The 18,602-nt window shown below is 42.0% G+C and overlaps 1 protein-coding gene across 1 annotated transcript; it reads left to right on the forward strand.

Moving 5' to 3' along the window:
* The first annotated feature begins 14,963 nt into the window (after nt 1–14,963).
* CHRM2 (cholinergic receptor muscarinic 2) lies at nt 14,964–16,373 on the forward strand. The gene has a single exon (XM_077807524.1). It carries the CDS (start codon nt 14,964–14,966, stop codon nt 16,371–16,373), a length of 1,410 nt encoding a protein of 469 aa, XP_077663650.1.
* The last annotated feature ends 2,229 nt before the right edge of the window (nt 16,374–18,602 follow it).

Consider the following 18,602-nt stretch of genomic DNA (forward strand, 5'->3'; position numbering starts at 1 on the left):
ACACAAGAGATCCACTTCCTAGACGCTATGGTGCTAATAAGCGATGGTCACATAAACACCACCCTACACCAGAAACCTACTGACCGCTGTATTTACCTACATGCCTCCAGCTTTCACCCTGACCACACCACACAATCCATTGTCTACAGCCAAGCTCTACGAAACAACCGCATTTGCTCCAACCCCTCAGACAGAGACAAACACCTACAAGAGCTCTATCAAGCATTCTTACAACTACAATACCCAACTGCTGAAGTGAAGAAACAGATTGACAGAGCCAGAAGAGTACCCAGAAGTCACCTACTACAGGACAGGCCCAACAAAGAAAATAACAGAACGCCACTAGCCATCACCTTCAGCCCCCAACTAAAACCTCTCCAACGCATCATCAAGGATCTACAACCTATCCTGAAGGACGACCCATCACTCTCACAGATCTTGGGAGACAGGCCAGTCCTTGCCTACAGACAGCCCCCCAACCTGAAGCAAATACTCACCAGCAACCACACTCCACACAACAGAACCACTAACCCAGGAACCTATCCTTGCAACAAAGCCCATTGCCAACTGTGTCCACATATCTATTCAGGGGACACCATCATAGGGCCTAATCACATCAGCCACACTATCAGAGGCTCGTTCACCTACACATCTACCAATGTGATATATGCCATCATGTGCCAGCAATGCCCCTCTGCCATGTACATTGGTCAAACTGGACAGTCTCTACATAAAAGAATAAATGGACACAAATCAGACGTCAAGAATTATAACATTCAAAAACCAGTTGGAGAACACTTCAATCTCTTTGGTCACTCGATTACAGACCTAAAAGTTGCAATTCTTCAACAAAAAATCTTCAGAAACAGACTCCAACAAGAGACTGCTGAATTGGAATTAATTTGCAAACTGGATACAATTAACTTAGGATTGAATAGAGCCTGGGAGTGGATGGGTCATTACACAAAGTAAACTATTTCCCCTTGTTTATTCCCCCACCACCACCCCGCACTGTTCCTCAGACGTTCTTGTCAACTGCTGGAAATGGCCCACCTTGATTATATCACTACAAAAGGTCTTCCCCCCCCTCCTCCTGCTCTCCTGCTGGTAATAGCTCTCCTTAAGTGATCACTCTGGTTACAGTGTGTATGGTAACACCCATTGTTTCATGTTCTCTGTGTATATAAATCTCCCCACTGTCTTTTCCACGGCATTCATCCGATGAAGTGAGCTGTAGCTCACGAAAGCTTATGCTCAAATAAATTTGTTAGTTTCTAAGGTGCCACAAGTCCTCCTTTTCTTTTTAAATTTAATCTGCACATTCTCCTATGGTTCAGAGGATTACACACTGGCCTCGGTAAATTCTGCACCAGAGGAACATATTGCAGCTTTTGACCATCTGCAGCTATTTCACTCTATTGCCCATTAGCTTTCTGATCACTGTGTTTATTTCTTAGTATTTGTCTTTTCTGTTCAGTGTTCTTTCACAGTATCTTTAGTTTCTAGGTGTAGGGTTGTTTCTCAGATTTGATTCATGCACAAACCCTTTTTCCTGCCCTTCTTCTGGAGTGGAAGACCAAAGGGATTTTACCTCATGATTGGAGAGATTCAGTTGCAACCATATGACCACTGGCATGAGCAACCACCATCTGTTCAGTGGAGCTATTGAGATGAGCATCTAGAATAGTGCCAGAGTCGAGTGGTTCTGATAATCAGAATCAAAACTGTTCACAGTAAAGGGTCAGTTTCATCAAATTTCCTATTTTGAAAAATTTTTGAGAAAAAAAATTGAAATTGTAGAAATGCTGAGGTTTGACATTTTTGAAACAAAAAAGTTCAGTTTTTCAGGTCAAAATGACTTTTTTTTTCAGAATGTAAATTAATTTATAATAAAAATATCAAATAAAATACATAAGGTTGATATAGAAATGAAACATTTCAAAATTATTGAAACAAAATATTTCTATTTTGTTTTTGTTTAGCAAAAATTTTCAAGATTTTGACTTTTTGTTCCAGTTTGAGACTGGGGGAAAAAATGAACTCTCAAAAATTCCTGTGGGACAGGAAAACAATTTCCAGCCCAGTTCTAGCTGTAGCTGAGTGAACACTATAAGAAACTTTGCAGCCAGGAAGCCAACAGAATCAAGCACCTCTCTGAACTGATGAGAATATGTAGCTGTTGATGTAGCAGTTTCTTGGCACAATTCTGTTTAAAATGATTGAGATCCTGGTGAAAGCAGTGGCTGAGAGCAAAATCCTCCTTCAGGATTCAATGAGTTAGTTGGCTTCTGAGGCATAGGACAGCTGGATGCTTTCTGTAGCTGGTGAGAAAAACATCTAGGGGAATTTCAGCTATCTGCTATCAGTAAAGCTGGTGTATGTGAAGAGACTTTGAGCTTGGCTAGATGACAGATGAGTGCTGTGCGGTGTTGTGAATAGGGAAATCACTGATAACAGCTAAATGCTAGAACCAGTTCCCATTTGTGTAAATGGAAAGACTCCCATTGACTTCAGTGGGAGTTGGTTTGAAACAGCTATCAGCAATATTGTTGTGGTCCGCAGAATCACTGTGGGATTTTGTGGGTTTCTGCAGAATTCCCTGGGACTCTGTGGGAACTCTGTGTGATTTCAAGAGATCTGGAGTGATTCTCTGACACAGCATAGGACCATTCAGGCCTTTGCCTGACTTTTTGGCATGCTATGTGATGTTACAGGCAATCCCTGGAGAAACTCTATATACTGCTTGAAACCTTAAAGTATTTTTGTTTGTCATCATTATTTCACATCCAATAGTCCTGCAACCTTCGAGGTACCGTAATCTTTGAACCCAATAAAAAACGTCTTTTGTTGTTTGTTTAGCTCCATCTATGGAAGTTTTTAGTAACATCTTCAGTTATGTCATGAATTAGCTCCAAGTATTGTGAGCAAATTGGGTATCAGCTTGAGTCAGCTTTCCGAATTCCCCCCCACCCCCCACCTGTGGCTTTTTTCACCTGCCAGCCAGGGACTTGGAGTAGTTCTAAGAAGATTTCTCTGTTTGATATCACAGACATGATACACGGCTTGAGGATAATGAAGTGCTTTAAATCCAGTTCCTACTTGGCTGCTGAGGGAGTGTTTACCTGTCATGGCACAAATTATTCAAGGAATATCTCCTTGGAATCTGGTATTGTTCCATCTAATCTTAAAAGAAGCTTAAATACCTCCTTCGCTGAGGAGAATTTTCCTTGGCAGCTGAGGATATGACTAATTTTCATCAGTTTTCTAATTTAAGTATTCTGTCTACAGTGCTCAAAGAAATCATTTATATTCGGATACAAACTCATTTTGTTCAGCTTAGTGTATAGGAAGAATTCCATAGAGATGGCAGGGCAGCACAGAGCTTGCTCTGGTGAAGTGAGTAGAATGACCTGAGGGGCCTGGTGTAAATCGAGGTAGCTTAGGGTTCTCGCCCATCCAGGTTTTACCCAGACAGTCCAGTTTTTGGCTTCTGTATCTGGGTACCATTTGGGGTTGCCAGGTGCCCAGTTTTCAACTGGAAAGTCCAGTCGAAAAGGGGACCTGGCAGTGTCCAGTCAGATGTACTGACCAGACACCAGAAGTCTGGTTACTGCGGGGAGCGGGGAGTTGCCGTGTCATTAACTGATATCAGCCCCTGTTCAGCCAGGGCCACCTCCTACCAGCTGGCAGGCTCCTTGTCAGGCTGCAGCAGCTCCCATCCCAGCCCCAGAGCAGAGGGAGCCCACCTGGGAAGGGGGGCACGGGAGGAAAGTGAGGATGATCCAGCAAGTGATGGGGGAGAGGAGCGAGCAATGGGGGTGGGGACCTTGAGGGAAGAGTCTAGGAAAGGGGGCGGGGCCTCGAGGGAAGAGGCAGAGCAGGGGCAAGGCCTTGGGGGGATGAGGCAGAGCAGGGGCAAAGCTTTGGGGGGGACGAGGTGGGACGGGGCGGGTCCTCGGGGATCCAGTTACCAACAATTTTTAGAAAGGTGGCAAGCCTAACGTAGCTCCAGTGAAGGAACTGAAGGGGTAGGCCTTAGCTTTATTAGCATTTGCTGCAATTGCTAATGACATTCTTCTGAGACATTTACCATCTGTTGTCAGGCGCCACTTTGATTTGGTTTAAGTCCTATCTGCAGCATCAAACAGTGATGGTTATCATGGGTCAAATTAAGACCAGGCCTACTCCTTTGTGCGTTGATGTATCTCAAGGATCAGTATTAGGATCACTCCTTTTCTGTAGCCACATGTTGTTATATTTAGGATGGAGGTTGTTTTCATGTACTTCAGTTCTTTATTTTCATTGCTTCACAGATGTGACTCAAATCCACTGACACCTCAGGATTCCATCAGCTTGCCAGGCTGAGCTTTCTTTCAGCATATCCCACTGGAGAGAATGCATAATTTCATTAAAATTTGAAGCAAAATAAAGATTTTTCTAGCTGGTTCCAACCATCTGTTGTGTGCTGCATTCAGCCTGGTGATTCATTTATTTGAGCCCAGCTCCTGTTACAAAGAGCTTGAGCACAGATAGGATATGTCAATACATTTTGTAAATCCTGTACCATGTACCAGGCCTAAGTACAGGCCTGTACCATGTACCAGGGTGGCCCCAAAGACACTGGAGAACAAGGGAATTCTCCACCACAGGCTGCAGACTAGCAGCAGAGCTGCTGCATGGCTTTGCCTGTGCTGGCGTCCGCCACTCTGGTATCACTGCTTTGCTTTTTTGTTCTTCATAATGCAGGATCCATAAGCCTTGCTCCTCCCTTTGCCATTGTCTGCCCCGGCCTCCAGACCCTAACGCATGAAAATGCATCGAGAGCCCTCACAAAGCTGGATTGCCTGGATAGAATTCATGAAAGGAGATCCCCAGCTGGTGCAAATTGTCTTAGCTCCATTGAAGGATTTGCCTCATGGTGTGTAAACCATCTGCATGGGTAACTGAAATCTTGCTTCCTCAAACTACAGTGGAACCATACCATTCCAGGATGTCTGAGGCCCTCTGATGTCATGGAGAGCGGGGCAGGATTCAAGCTTTTGAAATGAGAACATTTCTTATCAGAATATTGCCATGCGGAGACCTTCACTAAATTACTGTACAATACTTTCAACTTGTCAAGATCTGACTGCTGCAATTCTTTTGTCTGCTGTGGTCCCATTTACGGTTTTGTCCAGAATGCAGTAAGCACAGAATGCAGCAGCCAGTAGTTTTACAGATGCTCTCATGGTTGAACATCACCAGGATGAATAATGTGTTTTAAGACCCGAATATTGTTTCAAGTTCTGTATTAATTGAAATATCTACGATTTTCTAAGCCACTTCAGTGACAGATGCACAATTCCCCATTAATTTCAGTGGGAGTTGTGCATCTAAATCCCCTAGACAGTTTTGAAAATCTCAGTCTTACTATTTACCTTTCAGATTTGTGGCACTTAATGATCGTGGATCTTTACAGCTGCAGAGATACTTTTGAATATCGCAGACTCTTTTTTAAAAATAGGGAACTCTGATACAGATGCATGCTGGTGCTATAATTTAATTGATCTGACCTGTGCTCAGATTGCTCCAGAGAATGTATTTTTGGGGAACAAGCATTGATTCTGTTCCTTGGCTTCCCTGTGCAAGTTAAAATGTGCACTATTTTTCTCAAAGTGGAGAATCCCACATCTCTGCCACCTAGCTATTGTTGATTTTCTAAAAATGGCATTTCCTCTCGATTCCCATTGTGGGCATGAGTATTCTAAAGTAAGGACTATACTGGTCAGGAAAAACTTCTTTCTATTCAAAAGGTCAAAGGTAACCAATTGTCACAGAAATCACTCTGTCACATGCATGCTTTGCTGTTTGGCTGATTCCTGTCAACCATGCTGATTAGGATATTTCGGTGACTTAAGTATTTGACTATGTACCTTAGTGATCCATTGAATTATACTCAAGATCATTCTCTTTTCCCTGACTGTGATACCCATGTAGAATCATCATTTTCATTGTTATTTGATTGTAAGCAATATTTTATCAGTATTCAGAGATGGAGGCTGTATTATTCTATACGCTCTTTCTTTCCCATCTGTGGCTCTGTAAAATAAAGCATAACAAAAAGGAAATGTGTTCCAGGGGCATTTGCACTAACAGAAATGAGTTACTTGAATGTCTCAGGAAGTAGTGGACCCACTACAGAGCACAACAATGGTTGAAGTAAGTTTGTTTAAAAATTCAAAGCCCAGGTTTTCAAAAATGGGTGAAGAATCATTTGAAATCCAGAAAGGTGGTGGGAGCTGCTGGATGGAAATAAGGCCATGTATTCAGGTGACAAAATATGGACTTAGTGGCCTAACTTTATGTTCCTCTTTTTGAACATCTCAGTCCAAATTAATATTTGCAGAGCAATTTTTGAGATCACTCATTTGAACGTTGAGCCCCTCGGATTCACCCAGATCTAATTTCACCATCAGTTCAAAAGGGCTAGAGATAAAGAGCAAACTACAGTGTCAATGAGAGCATTATAGAGCTGGACAGAAACCAGATTTTCTGTCTGATGGGAAATTCCATGATTTTGATTTTATTTTTCCATTCTGCAACACAGTGAAAACAAAAAAATTGAAATTACCCTGGAAATGAAATTCCAGGGGAAAAAATTCATTTTGGGTCAATCAAAACATTTTAGTTTCAGTAAAATCAAATGTTCCATTGCAATTTTGACTTTTAAAAAATGATATGCTGTACTATAAATACACACATATATATATATGAAATAAAAAGTAGTTTCAAAATGGAAAATTGAAGCATTCCATTCCAAAAACATTTCAATTTTTCATTTCAGCCTTATTGGAATGCTCTGTTCCATCCCTCCTTCCAAAATAAATATTCACCACAAAATGTTTCACTTTCAACTAATCAGCATTTTCTGACGGAAAAACATTCTGCTGGAAAATTTCTGGTCAGCATTATTTTTCCTTTTTCATTGTTTGCATTCTATGTCCTCTTTTTGTTCAGGCCCCTCATTAAAGGCTTTTATAATTGCACAGTTCTCCATCCCACTGTAACTATTCCCATTCCCAAGCTGACATGATTTTTGGCAGCGCCCCAAGGGCTGTCATCTCCTAAGCCTACCCCCAAAAGGATCCCAGCAAATAAAAAAGAATGTTTGCTCATTCTTTCCTTCCCTTTCCTTTTCCATCCCTCTTTGAGATGCAAAAGGGAAAAGAACAGGAGTCCATTTGGAAGGCAGTGAGGTTGCAGTCTCGTTTTTCAGAGCCTTGTGCTTGTAGCTGAACTAAATGTCAGGTGAAATGCCACAGAACCAGTCAATGTTGAAGGCATGAGGAGAACAACAATAGCTTCTTCCCCTCTCCTTAAAGTTACAGCTCACGTTTGCCTCTCAATCCCTAAAAACAAATCCACAATAACACTTTCTCCTTTCTACTGCTTCCTGGGCATTTGGTGTCCCATAATCACAGCCACCTAGATTTTCAGAGTCCTCTTCCAACCTGACATGACATAGGAAAAATAACCAATCTTCTCTTTTTTTCAGATTTCCACATCCAAAGTGCTCTGAATAGTTTATTTTCATTGAAGTGAACAAAATTACACCAGTATACAACTGAAGTAATCCAGTGGTAAATCAGACCCTAAATTTTTAATTTCCTTTCTCCAAATCCCCTCTATTTTGTAAACATCTATCAGGTGCCTAAAGCTGCACACAGTAGTCAAGGTACAATCTCATCCTCTAGGATTGGATTTGACAATCTTCTCACTACTCTATGGAAGAAGGATTCTCTGTATACAGGGAGAAGGACACCTCTCAATCATGGTGTATGTTTTGCTCCAGGAGGCAAAGTCCAGTTTTACAGACCAAAATGATTAGATGAGGTTTGCAAGTTTACCTTGTATTTTTCAGGTTTGCCCAGTGGAGTAAACAAGCAAAAGCAAACTGGAAGTGATGTTCACAGGTCAAAAGGGGAATGCAAATGCTTTCATGATCATACAGATGGTCAAATACTCCACCACAAAGTAACAGCTTCTGGAGAAACTTTTAAAGAACAGACACTAAATAGGGTATCCTGATCCTGACAGGGGCCTCTGGGCACAATAATAATAATAATAATGAAGAAATAACTCATTAATAGTCAGAGCCTTATGGAAACACCAGCTTCTTCTCTGGAACTTCCCACAACTAGAGAGACTGTACGTTGCCAAGACCAGGCTTTCCCTTGTGCAATTTTAAGTTCAGATCATTGTGCTAAAGTCAGTAAACTAACCAGTTTTAGATTATTGGCACAGAGGTGAGCAAGATGTAGTTAAATGCTGTACAAATCCCCAAGCCCAAAAGGGGGAATTAAGGCAGTAACAGTGATGCAGGCATTGCCACCTATTCATATACCATTCCCCACTGTTCCTACGGGAGTGTTTTTATTTTTATTTTATTTCTGCTATAGCCAGAGACAGAATGAGCTTTTGTTCTGTTAGTTTTATGGGACTGTGCTCTGTTTACAGTTTAAAGACGAGCAGCGATTTCTTGGTATGTCCTTAACTCCCTCTCGGGGGGAGCCGGGGAAACCAGGGTCAGGAGACCCCCGGGAACACAGTCCTTGAAGAAAACATGCTGTTCAGGGGCCACAGGGAGACAGAAGTGAGGAGGATGGGCCAGAGTGCAGAGGCAATAGCACTCCATAGAGATGCCTCTAGTCCTGACTCTGGCAGATTCCCTGGGATAAGTCGTACAGGGAAGACTTTGTCCTTTTGTTGTTTTGGAATGTTCCAGGAACTTTTTACCGAAAGCAAAGGGGAAATTTGTAACCTCTCTTAAATTCTGCAATGAAGTCTACCAAATGTGGCTAGTTGACTGGCAAAATATTTTCACTACTGGCACCTGCTGGAAGACAGGATATTGGACTAGATGACCATTGATGTGACTCAGTATGACCATTCTTATGTTCTAACTGGTGCATGGAATAAAATGAGACCCAGTAATTATGCAAACTGGAGATTAGTGCAAACACACCAAGACCCATTCTGACTGACAGAACAAATCAAATCTCTTCTTCATGAGTCTGTGGGGGAAAATATGAATTTTTTTCTGCTTGTGTTTTGAGGACTGAATCCTGAAAGATGCTCAGTACTTTGGCCCCAGATCAGTCATACATTTAAGTTTCTGTGGGTAGTTCCATTCCAGTCTAGGGCTCTGGTTTTCAATCTGTTGTCTGCAGACTCCCAGGGTCCACAGGCTATGTTTAAGATTTCCAAAGGGGTCCACACCTCTAGCCAAAATTTTTAGGGTTCTACAAGTAAGAAAAAGTTGAAAACCACTGGTCTAGGGCAAAGCACATCATGGGAGTGTGATTCACAAGTATGTTTCATTTGCTAATAATAATGCTGGTGAGGCGATGCACTTCAGATACTAGTCTTTTCTCCATGTATTCAGATTTTTGCCTGTCTTTTCAGGGTCTGTATTGTACTAGAATGAACATACTGAATTTCACCAGTTTGCTTCATTGTGCAAACTGCAGTTCCCATTCATAGTGAACCTCAGTTTATACGTACAAATCCACTCCTCAGAACCCTGACTGAATATCTCAGCTGGATGCAAGGAGAGTCAGTAGGACAGTAGGAAGAAATCTTTCCTCCCAAGAACTGTGCTGTAGCTATGGAGGTGCTCTGCGCAGGCTACTCCAACATCTGCCAAGCAAGAAGGCCTGGAGAGTTTATGTAATAGCAGAAGTTCTGACCTCATCCCCATTACTTCAGCAGCCTGACCCTACTCTGCCTCCACCAACCACTACTACCACTTCCCACTCAGGGAGCTGGTGTTTGTGTCACGCCAGGAGTACACACCCACTGCAGCCTCACTAAATCCATCAATTCTGCTCCCAAACCGTGTACAACAACTAGTGTCAAGGGGAAGGGATGGGAATGATTTACTGCATAGTGAAGTTATTCAGCAGAGATGGGGGATGTGGAGGGAAGATTTCACTACTAAAGCTTTCCAATTAACTCATTAACATATGCATTTTTACATGTGAATTTTCATTGCACTGGACATTTTCACATAGTGATCATGGTGTTTACAAACCATAAAGCCACATGTTTAAAAATCATAATCCTGAGAATTTATCCAATTACCTTTCATGTCAAAAAGTGAAATGAATCATAGAATCATAGAATATCAGGGTTGGAAGGGACCTCAGGAGGTCATCTAGTCCAACGCCCTGCTCAAAGCAGGACCAATCCCCAATTAAATCATCCCAGCCAGGGCTTTGTCAAACCTGACCTTAAAAACTTCTAAGGAAGGAGATTCTACCACCTCCCTAGGTAACGCATTCCAGTGTTTCACCACCCTCCTAATGAAAAAGTTTTTCCTAATATCCAACCTAAACCTCCCCCACTGCAACTTGAGACCATTACTCCTTGTCCTGTCCTTTTCTACCACTGAGAATAGTCTAGAACCATCCTCTCTGGAACCACCTCTCAGGTAGTTGAAAGCAGCTATCAAATCCCCCCTCATTCTTCTCTTCTGCAGACTAAACAATCCCAGCTCCCTCAGCCTCTCCTCATAAGTCATGTGTTCCAGACCCCTAATCATTTTTGTTGCCCTTCGCTGGACTCTCTCCAATTTATCCACATCCTTCTTGTAGTGTGGGGCCCAAAACTGGACACAGTACTCCAGATGAAGCCTCACCAATGCCGAATAGAGGGGGACGATCACGTCCCTCGATCTGCTGGCTATGCCCCTACTTATACATCCCAAAATGCCATTGGCCTTCTTGGCAACAAGGGCACACTGCTGACTCATATCCAGCTTCTCGTCCACTGTCACCCCTAGGTCCTTTTCCGCAGAACTGCTGCCGAGCCATTCGGTCCCTAGTCTGTAGCGGTGCATTGGGTTCTTCCGTCCTAAGTGCAGGACCCTGCACTTATCCTTGTTGAACCTCATCAGATTTCTTTTGGCCCAATCCTCCAATTTGTCTAGGTCCCTCTGTATCCTATCCCTGCCCTCCAGCGTATCTACCACTCCTCCTAGTTTAGTATCATCCGCAAATTTGCTGAGAGTGCAATCCACACCATCCTCCAGATCATTTATGAAGATATTGAACAAAACCAGCCCCAGGACTGACCCCTGGGGCACTCCACTTGACACCGGCTGCCAACTAGACATGGAGCCATTGATCGCTACCCGTTGAGCCCGACAATCTAGCCAACTTTCCACCCACCTTATAGTGCATTCATCCAGCCCATACTTCTTTAACTTGCTGACAAGAATACTGTGGGATTCCTTTCCTTTACTGTTCTTACTCTCCTTAGCAAGTTACTATCCACGGACATGCCATGATAGCCAGCAGAGTCAGCGTCTCCCTTTGCAACTCACACAAATACCAGTGGACTGAGGGGTGAGCTCTGGTTGTTCAAGAAGAAGATCTGGTACTTCTCATGATAAGAGGGGTCAGACTAACTTAAAGTGCCCCCACCTCCATTTCTGTCTGCTGAACTCCAACACCATGCCTGAAGCAAAAGTAGTCTAAAAGCAACGTGCAATCTGTTATTTCAGTGAGAAAGTAGTCACCGATATCTGTACCAAATTCCTCACTGTGGGGCTGATCCAAAGCCCACTGAAGTCACTGGACGCGTCTAAGTGACTTCATTGGGCTTTGGATCATGATGTAGACACAGAGCAGAGCGTGTGTTTGTATATGCATCATCTAGAGCACAGTGGACACCGTCAGTGCTCAACAGCTATCAAATAACAACAAAAAATAATAAAAATAAATCAGATATTTGTAACAACCTTTTTCTTCAGCCCTAGTCTCTTCCTTAGTTCCTATTAACACACACAGTCATTAATTATAGGAATGGCCTCCTCTTATTTACATTGATGCAAATCAAAGGAATTTGTAATTAATAGCAGAATTTGGCCCTATATCTCTTTGTGCCTAAAAGAAAAAGTATCTGTTTTAACAGTAGCAGAATCATGTTGTTTTCAGTGCACAGCTAGTACTGACTTTCTCACTGCCGGCGAGTTTAGTGCAAAGAGGAAGTGCTGGAGGAGAAAAGTCCCTTGTCTGCCTGTTTTTGAAAGGGCTAAGCAACCTCCTGCTTCTGGCAGGTAGAATTAACCTGGATTTCTCTGCAACATGTGGATCAGGTGAACTATTCCTGAATTCCCCAAATTCCCCAAGGAAGAAGAACGCGAGTTGAAAGTGCAGCTAGGAAAGGTTGCTAATAGAGTGGCAGCAATTCTGTACGGCAACTTTTGAGGTTTCAAAACTTGCTTTCATTCCTCACAGGAGCAAGGACAAAACTTTTAAATGTTTTCCACAAAATGGAATTGTGTCAAAATGTCCATTTTTGGATTGGAAAGGTCCAGTTTTCAATTCAGCTCCTCTCTTTCTGCCTCTGGCAGAAGTGACCAGAGAGCCCTGGAACTCAGAAATCTTCCCATTGAAAACTTTGTTGAAATCCATAAACCTCCACAAAATGTTTTGGCTTTGACAAAACAGCATATTTTGACTAAAATAGACTCCATTGAAAATGTTCTGACCAACACTACTTGGGCAGAATAGAGCTGAAAGAAGCTCCACCAGGTTAAATCCCGGGAGCCACAGAATGCTGGCCAGTCAGCACCCCTTGCCCCCAGCTGGCCAGTGGGTTCCAGAGACTCCCCGGGGGAGGGGAAGAGCTACCTGGCGTCCCTCAGCGAGTTTTTCCCTCTCTTGCAGCTGGGATTGTCCCCCCTTCACCATCAGCCCATCAGGTTCCCCACCCATTGAGGCAGGAGGGTGGCATTTCTAATACATACAGTAAACTGCTAAACCTATAGCATTTTTAATAAATTACATCTAAGTTCTTATTCTTTTGTGACTCTTCTGTTGTATTCCCTTTAACCTATTCATACTATAACAAGCACACAATTGAAATGATCTCTCCCTTCTTTTCTGCCTCTTTCTCTCCCTCTCTCTGAAATACCCTTCTTCTGTCCAACCCCACCCTAATGCTCACGGATTGATCAATAGAAAAAAAAGTCTGTCCATCCAGGGTTTTGTGCCCCCCTCATCACAACAGAGTCTGAAAATCTTTTTCCCAGCTCTGTTTTCTTATCAGCTCAACCTTTGCCAAACAAAAATCTCAGATAATAGTAATGTTAGAGACAAATATATAAGCTCCATTTGTAGTCAGTTGTTCTGCATCGGATATAAATTAGAATGGTGTAAACTGACCTCAGGCAAAGAACCCTTAAACTTGGTGCAGTCTTCCAACATCTCCAAAGGCCCAAGTTTGTTTGTTTTTCATTATGTTTACAGGTTATTTACTGTGCTGACAGCTCCCATCATCTTCGTCTTTTCTAGCCCCAAAGAAAAAGTGCAGTAATTTAATTCTAGTGAAAATGGATCATCCTGGTTATGAAATATGGATTATATGTGCATATATGGCACCTGGTTAGTAGCAAGTACCACAGAACGAAACTCTTGATCTCCTAGGGCAGTATACGTGCATTATGTAAGTTAAGTGGATTTTTTTCTTCCTTTAGTCACTCACCCAAACTTAAAAGCTCCATCTTAAAGATCTGATGCCTTGGGAAAACTTTGGAAAACATTCCAACTAGAAACAATCTAACTTCTTTGTCACATCTGGCCTTCATGCCGTAATAATCCCTTGAATACAACACATAAATAATGTACACTCAGAGACTGCACTGACAATTCCATTGCATTGTATTGATTTCAGAGGGAGACACAGAAAAGGATGCTGTATAACCAAAAACACTTGTTCACCTATCAAATGTATATTACTAGTATTTTACTTTTATTTATTGAGTGCTGACAGTGTGTTTTATAAGGCAGAAAACAGGTTGGTAAATATGAACAAAACTGGATTTTTTGGTTTTTTTATGGTTCACCTGCAGTCGTTTCATGCCTTACATCTCAGTTCTCTGTGACATCAATGATTTCAACCACTTATTATGTCACAAAACAGAGGATTGTGACAAATAGAGGATAAGCATTAGATAATTAATTCTTCATGTTAAAAAAACATTTTTTTCATGCAAAAACAGGAAAGAGACTATACAGAAATACTTTTAAAAAGTTTGGTGAAATCTGGGGGGGGGGGGGGACTTGATAGAAACAAATCAGTATGTATGCTAATTAGATGAACAGATCTTCAGTTGGTAGAAATTGCTTAACTCTATTGACTTCAATGGAGCTATGCATATTTATATCAGCAGGGCATCTGGGCAGCAGGGAAAATTTTCAGTTTCCCATGCAGTGCCAGCCTCTTTTCAGACTCTGAAAAGAAGTAACTGGTATGTAATATTTGCAAATTATTGGGAGAAATTACACCCGTTTTTTCTATGGACCTCATAGAAGCCTTCCTCATCTCACCTTACAAGACAGAGAGAAACTTATTACCCTTTACCATCCAATTCCAAATAAAATTCATCTTCATTCCAGATTTTAACAACTCTTTGATGAACTTCCCAAGAGAGATTTAATTTAGATATGGTCTTGAACCTTAACCCTGGATCAGAACATGCCTAAACTTTGGAGGTGTGGGGGGGGGGACGGGACGGGACTTGAAACTGAGATTCAGTTCCAAATGTTGTGATTAGTTCTCAGTTTTATAATGGGTCACAAGAAAAAAACTTGGATCTGAATAAATATGCATATTAGTGTGTCCAAAATCTAGATCTGGATCCAAATTTTGCATCCTTGTTCAAGCTTTAATATAATCACCTCTATATATTATTCCCAATAGAAAATGGCAAACAGCAGAATGTTTTAGATAAACCATGCCTGTGTGGTTCTGCCAGACCACAATCTGCTACATTGAAATTTTTTCCATACACATTTTTTCAGGGCTCCATTTGCCAGAATCAAAGGGCTAATTTAATAATGATATTTCTTTTGTTTTCTTTCCTCTGCAGGTTTAAGTGATAATTGGTCATCAGGTTTCTTGTTAGAGACACAGAAATGAATAACTCAACTTACATAAACTCCTCTGCCGAGGATGTTATGGCACTGGGGAGTCCCTACAAAACTGTTGAGGTGGTCTTCATAGTCCTGGTAGCAGGATCTCTCAGTCTAGTGACCATCATTGGGAACATCCTGGTCATGGTGTCCATCAAAGTCAACAGGCACCTGCAGACTGTCAACAACTACTTCCTGTTCAGCTTGGCATGTGCCGACTTGATTATTGGTGTCTTTTCCATGAACCTGTATACACTTTACACTGTGATTGGCTACTGGCCCTTGGGGCCCGTGGTATGTGACCTGTGGCTGGCTCTTGATTATGTGGTCAGCAATGCCTCTGTCATGAACCTTCTCATCATCAGCTTTGACAGATATTTTTGTGTCACCAAGCCTCTGTCGTACCCTGTAAAGAGGACCACTAAGATGGCGGGTATGATGATTGCAGCTGCTTGGGTGCTGTCCTTCATCTTGTGGGCGCCCGCAATTCTGTTCTGGCAGTTCATTGTTGGGGGAAGAACTGTTCCTGACGGGGAGTGCTACATCCAGTTTTTTTCCAATGCTGCTGTCACCTTTGGCACTGCTATTGCAGCCTTCTACCTGCCCGTTATCATCATGACCATCCTCTACTGGCAGATATCTCGTGCCAGCAAGAGCAGAATAAAAAAGGGAAAAAAGGAACCAGCACAAACCCAGGATCCAGTTTCTCCCAGTTTGGTCCAAAGTAAAATAGTGAAACCAAACAATAACAACATCCCAACGAGTGAGGATGGGTTGGGGCACAGCAAAATTCAGAATGGTAAAGCCACAGGAGAGGCTGTGACAGAGAACTGCATTCCAGGGGAGGAGAAGGAGAGCTCTAATGACTCCACTTCCATCAGCGTGGTTGCTTCCAATGTGAAGGAGGATGAAGCTACCAAAGAGGCCACCAAGGCTTCTGTCTCCCAAGTCCACTCGAAAGGGGAGAATTCCAAGCTGACGTGCATTAGGATAGTTACTAAGTCCCAAAAGGGTGACTGCTGTGCCCCAACCAACACCACCGTGGAGATTGTAGGTACTAATGGCCAAAATGGGGATGAGAAGCAAAACAATGTGGCCCGTAAAATTGTCAAGATGACCAAGCAGCCAGCCAAAAAGAAACCACCCCCTTCTCGAGAAAAAAAAGTGACCAGGACTATCTTAGCTATTCTCTTGGCCTTCATCATTACCTGGACACCATACAATGTGATGGTGCTCATCAACAGCTTCTGCGTCTCCTGCATTCCCAACACTGTATGGACTATTGGTTACTGGCTCTGTTATATCAACAGCACCATCAACCCTGCCTGCTACGCGCTTTGCAATGCTACCTTTAAGAAAACCTTTAAGCACCTTCTTATGTGTCATTACAAGAACATAGGAGCCACAAGGTAAAAAATGAAAAAATGAAAGAGGGGGAAAGTTCCAAGTTTTAAAAAACAATGCCATAGCACTTTATTCTCTAGTGTGGAACATGCAATCAAGGAACCTAGTGGATTCACTGACCTGGGGTGTCAGCTCTGTCTTTGAGAACTGCACTTAAAACCTTTTTTAAATTATTATTATTATCAGTGGATCTTGGGGAAGTGGTGATTGAATGAGTGGTCAGTAGGGAATGTGGACTTGAGGCACAGTTCCTTGTTTCTGTTGGTATCATGCAGAAGGGCTTTTTGAGTCTATGATTTTTGTCCATTCTTATAGAATAACAATAATCTTTGTGTATGTGTCTGTCTGTCTGAAGGAAAAAATGTAAGGACACTTTGACAACAAATAAAACATAACTAACTGGAGAGGGGAGGCAAGATGAAATAGAGGGACACTGAGCAATTCAAACTCACCTTGCAAAGATTATTTCCAAAGTTAAAAGCTGACAATTATTTTTGTCAGGGTCTCATGTTGAGAATCTTAAAGGTAGGCTAACTATGACAGCTAATATATTATCTTTACCTCTCTCCCATCACCAAAAATATATCAGACAAAAATATTCTTTATCTCACCATGAATCCCATGATTCACTATCCATTGTTCCAAGCATATCAGCTTTCTTCTACTGGGGGGTTGATCCCATGGTGCCAATGAAAATAAAAGGGAAAAAAGGAGGTCCTTTCCAGCTTGCTGTACCACAGAGAGTGTCTTGAGGCCCTTATAAGCCAACGTCTTTGATAATTTAGCTCACTTAAGCTCTTTTATGTGCTATCCCCCAGGAAGTTGAATTTTACTTCAGTCAGCCTTTTCTTCTTTTTTGCACCTCCCTGCCCAGGGCATAAGGATTGAAAATCAAAGCCTGCTGTGAATTAGAAGTTTTCATCAAATTAACAACCATGTGGCCCAAATCAAGGAAGTAAGTTGAGACCAGCAAGAGCAGTTGTTAATAGGTAACGACAGAGTTATATCCATTTCCAGTAGGCACAGACTTTATGTCCAGGATTTGCTTGTGGCTCCCAGAGGTGAAAGGTTAACATAAGAAAGTCCATCTTAATTTCCAACAGAGAGAAGGTTCCTACTAATGTATTTGTTCTAAGGAAGGGAATAACTGCATGCAGATTACTGTGCCCACTTGAAGTGACTCTGGGTATGTTCCTGGAATGAAGAAGCCAAAGTCCTTCTTAGGCATATGGTGGGGACTATGTATACTTTATGGAAAAGATACAATGCTGGCCATGTTTCCTTTTGTATCAGCATGGAGCAATATTATCTCTACCTATCAGGGGATAACAGTAGTAAAGGGGCAGGGAGGAAAACAGTGGTTACACAGATATAGGCCCTGCAATATCATTATTTTAAAATGTTCCAAAAATTGTCTGTTACTGCAGAGAATTGACTCCTCCTGTCTGTAGAATAGCTACTTTTGCAGTATTTGATAGATATTGTGGCAAAATTGAGCACTGTGTGAATTTGGCAGAGTGCATCAGATTAAAGTAGACAGCTATTCCGTGCAAGATTTGCATCTGTCAATATTCCTCCTCTCATTGACAGTTCCAGACACTTTCAAAGGTATACCCGTGGATTTTGCTATCCAAAGAGTAGCCTTCTACAGTAACATTTCTGTGGGGTTCCTTCATTGTAATCCAGAAATATTCACCATCATCTGGAATGATGTTCACCCAAAAAGTAGACAAATAAGTCATCTAGGTACATTATCCTACTATATTACAGTCTTCCAAAGTGAACTTCAAAATAGCAGCCTTTTGGATTACAGGGAAATTAACCTTGATGACTTAACATTTAACCTTTTCAGATGCTCAACTGAACTGTGGATTGGGGCACTATGGAAAGATTTCCATGGACTTCAAACAGGACAAAGCATTAGGTTAACAGAACAAATGCTTGCTCACTAAGGGTCTGATTCTGCAACCCTTACAATGAACAGCATTAACTCCCATGAGTCCAGCTTTACTGTGATTACTCACTTAAGGAAGCGCTGCTCAGTGTAAGGGTTGCAAAATTGATCCCTAAATATCTGTCAAAGCTACTTTCACCTGATGTGTCTTGAAGGCCTAAAGGAAGTTATCTAGCCATGTTTCAGCAGTCTGTGTTGTTTATTCTCTTCCAAATGGTGAAAAATCCAGAGACAAAAATCATAGAGAGTGAAATATGTTCACTTTCTATACCTTTCTTCAGGAA

This window comes from Eretmochelys imbricata, chromosome 1 (assembly GCF_965152235.1).
Source record: "Eretmochelys imbricata isolate rEreImb1 chromosome 1, rEreImb1.hap1, whole genome shotgun sequence".
Classification (NCBI taxonomy): domain Eukaryota; kingdom Metazoa; phylum Chordata; order Testudines; family Cheloniidae; genus Eretmochelys; species Eretmochelys imbricata.

Excerpts from the sequence above, each read along its gene's own strand:
- CHRM2 (XM_077807524.1), top strand. The coding sequence starts at position 14,964 with ATGAATAACTCAACTTACATAAACTCCTCTGCCGAGGATGTTATGGCA.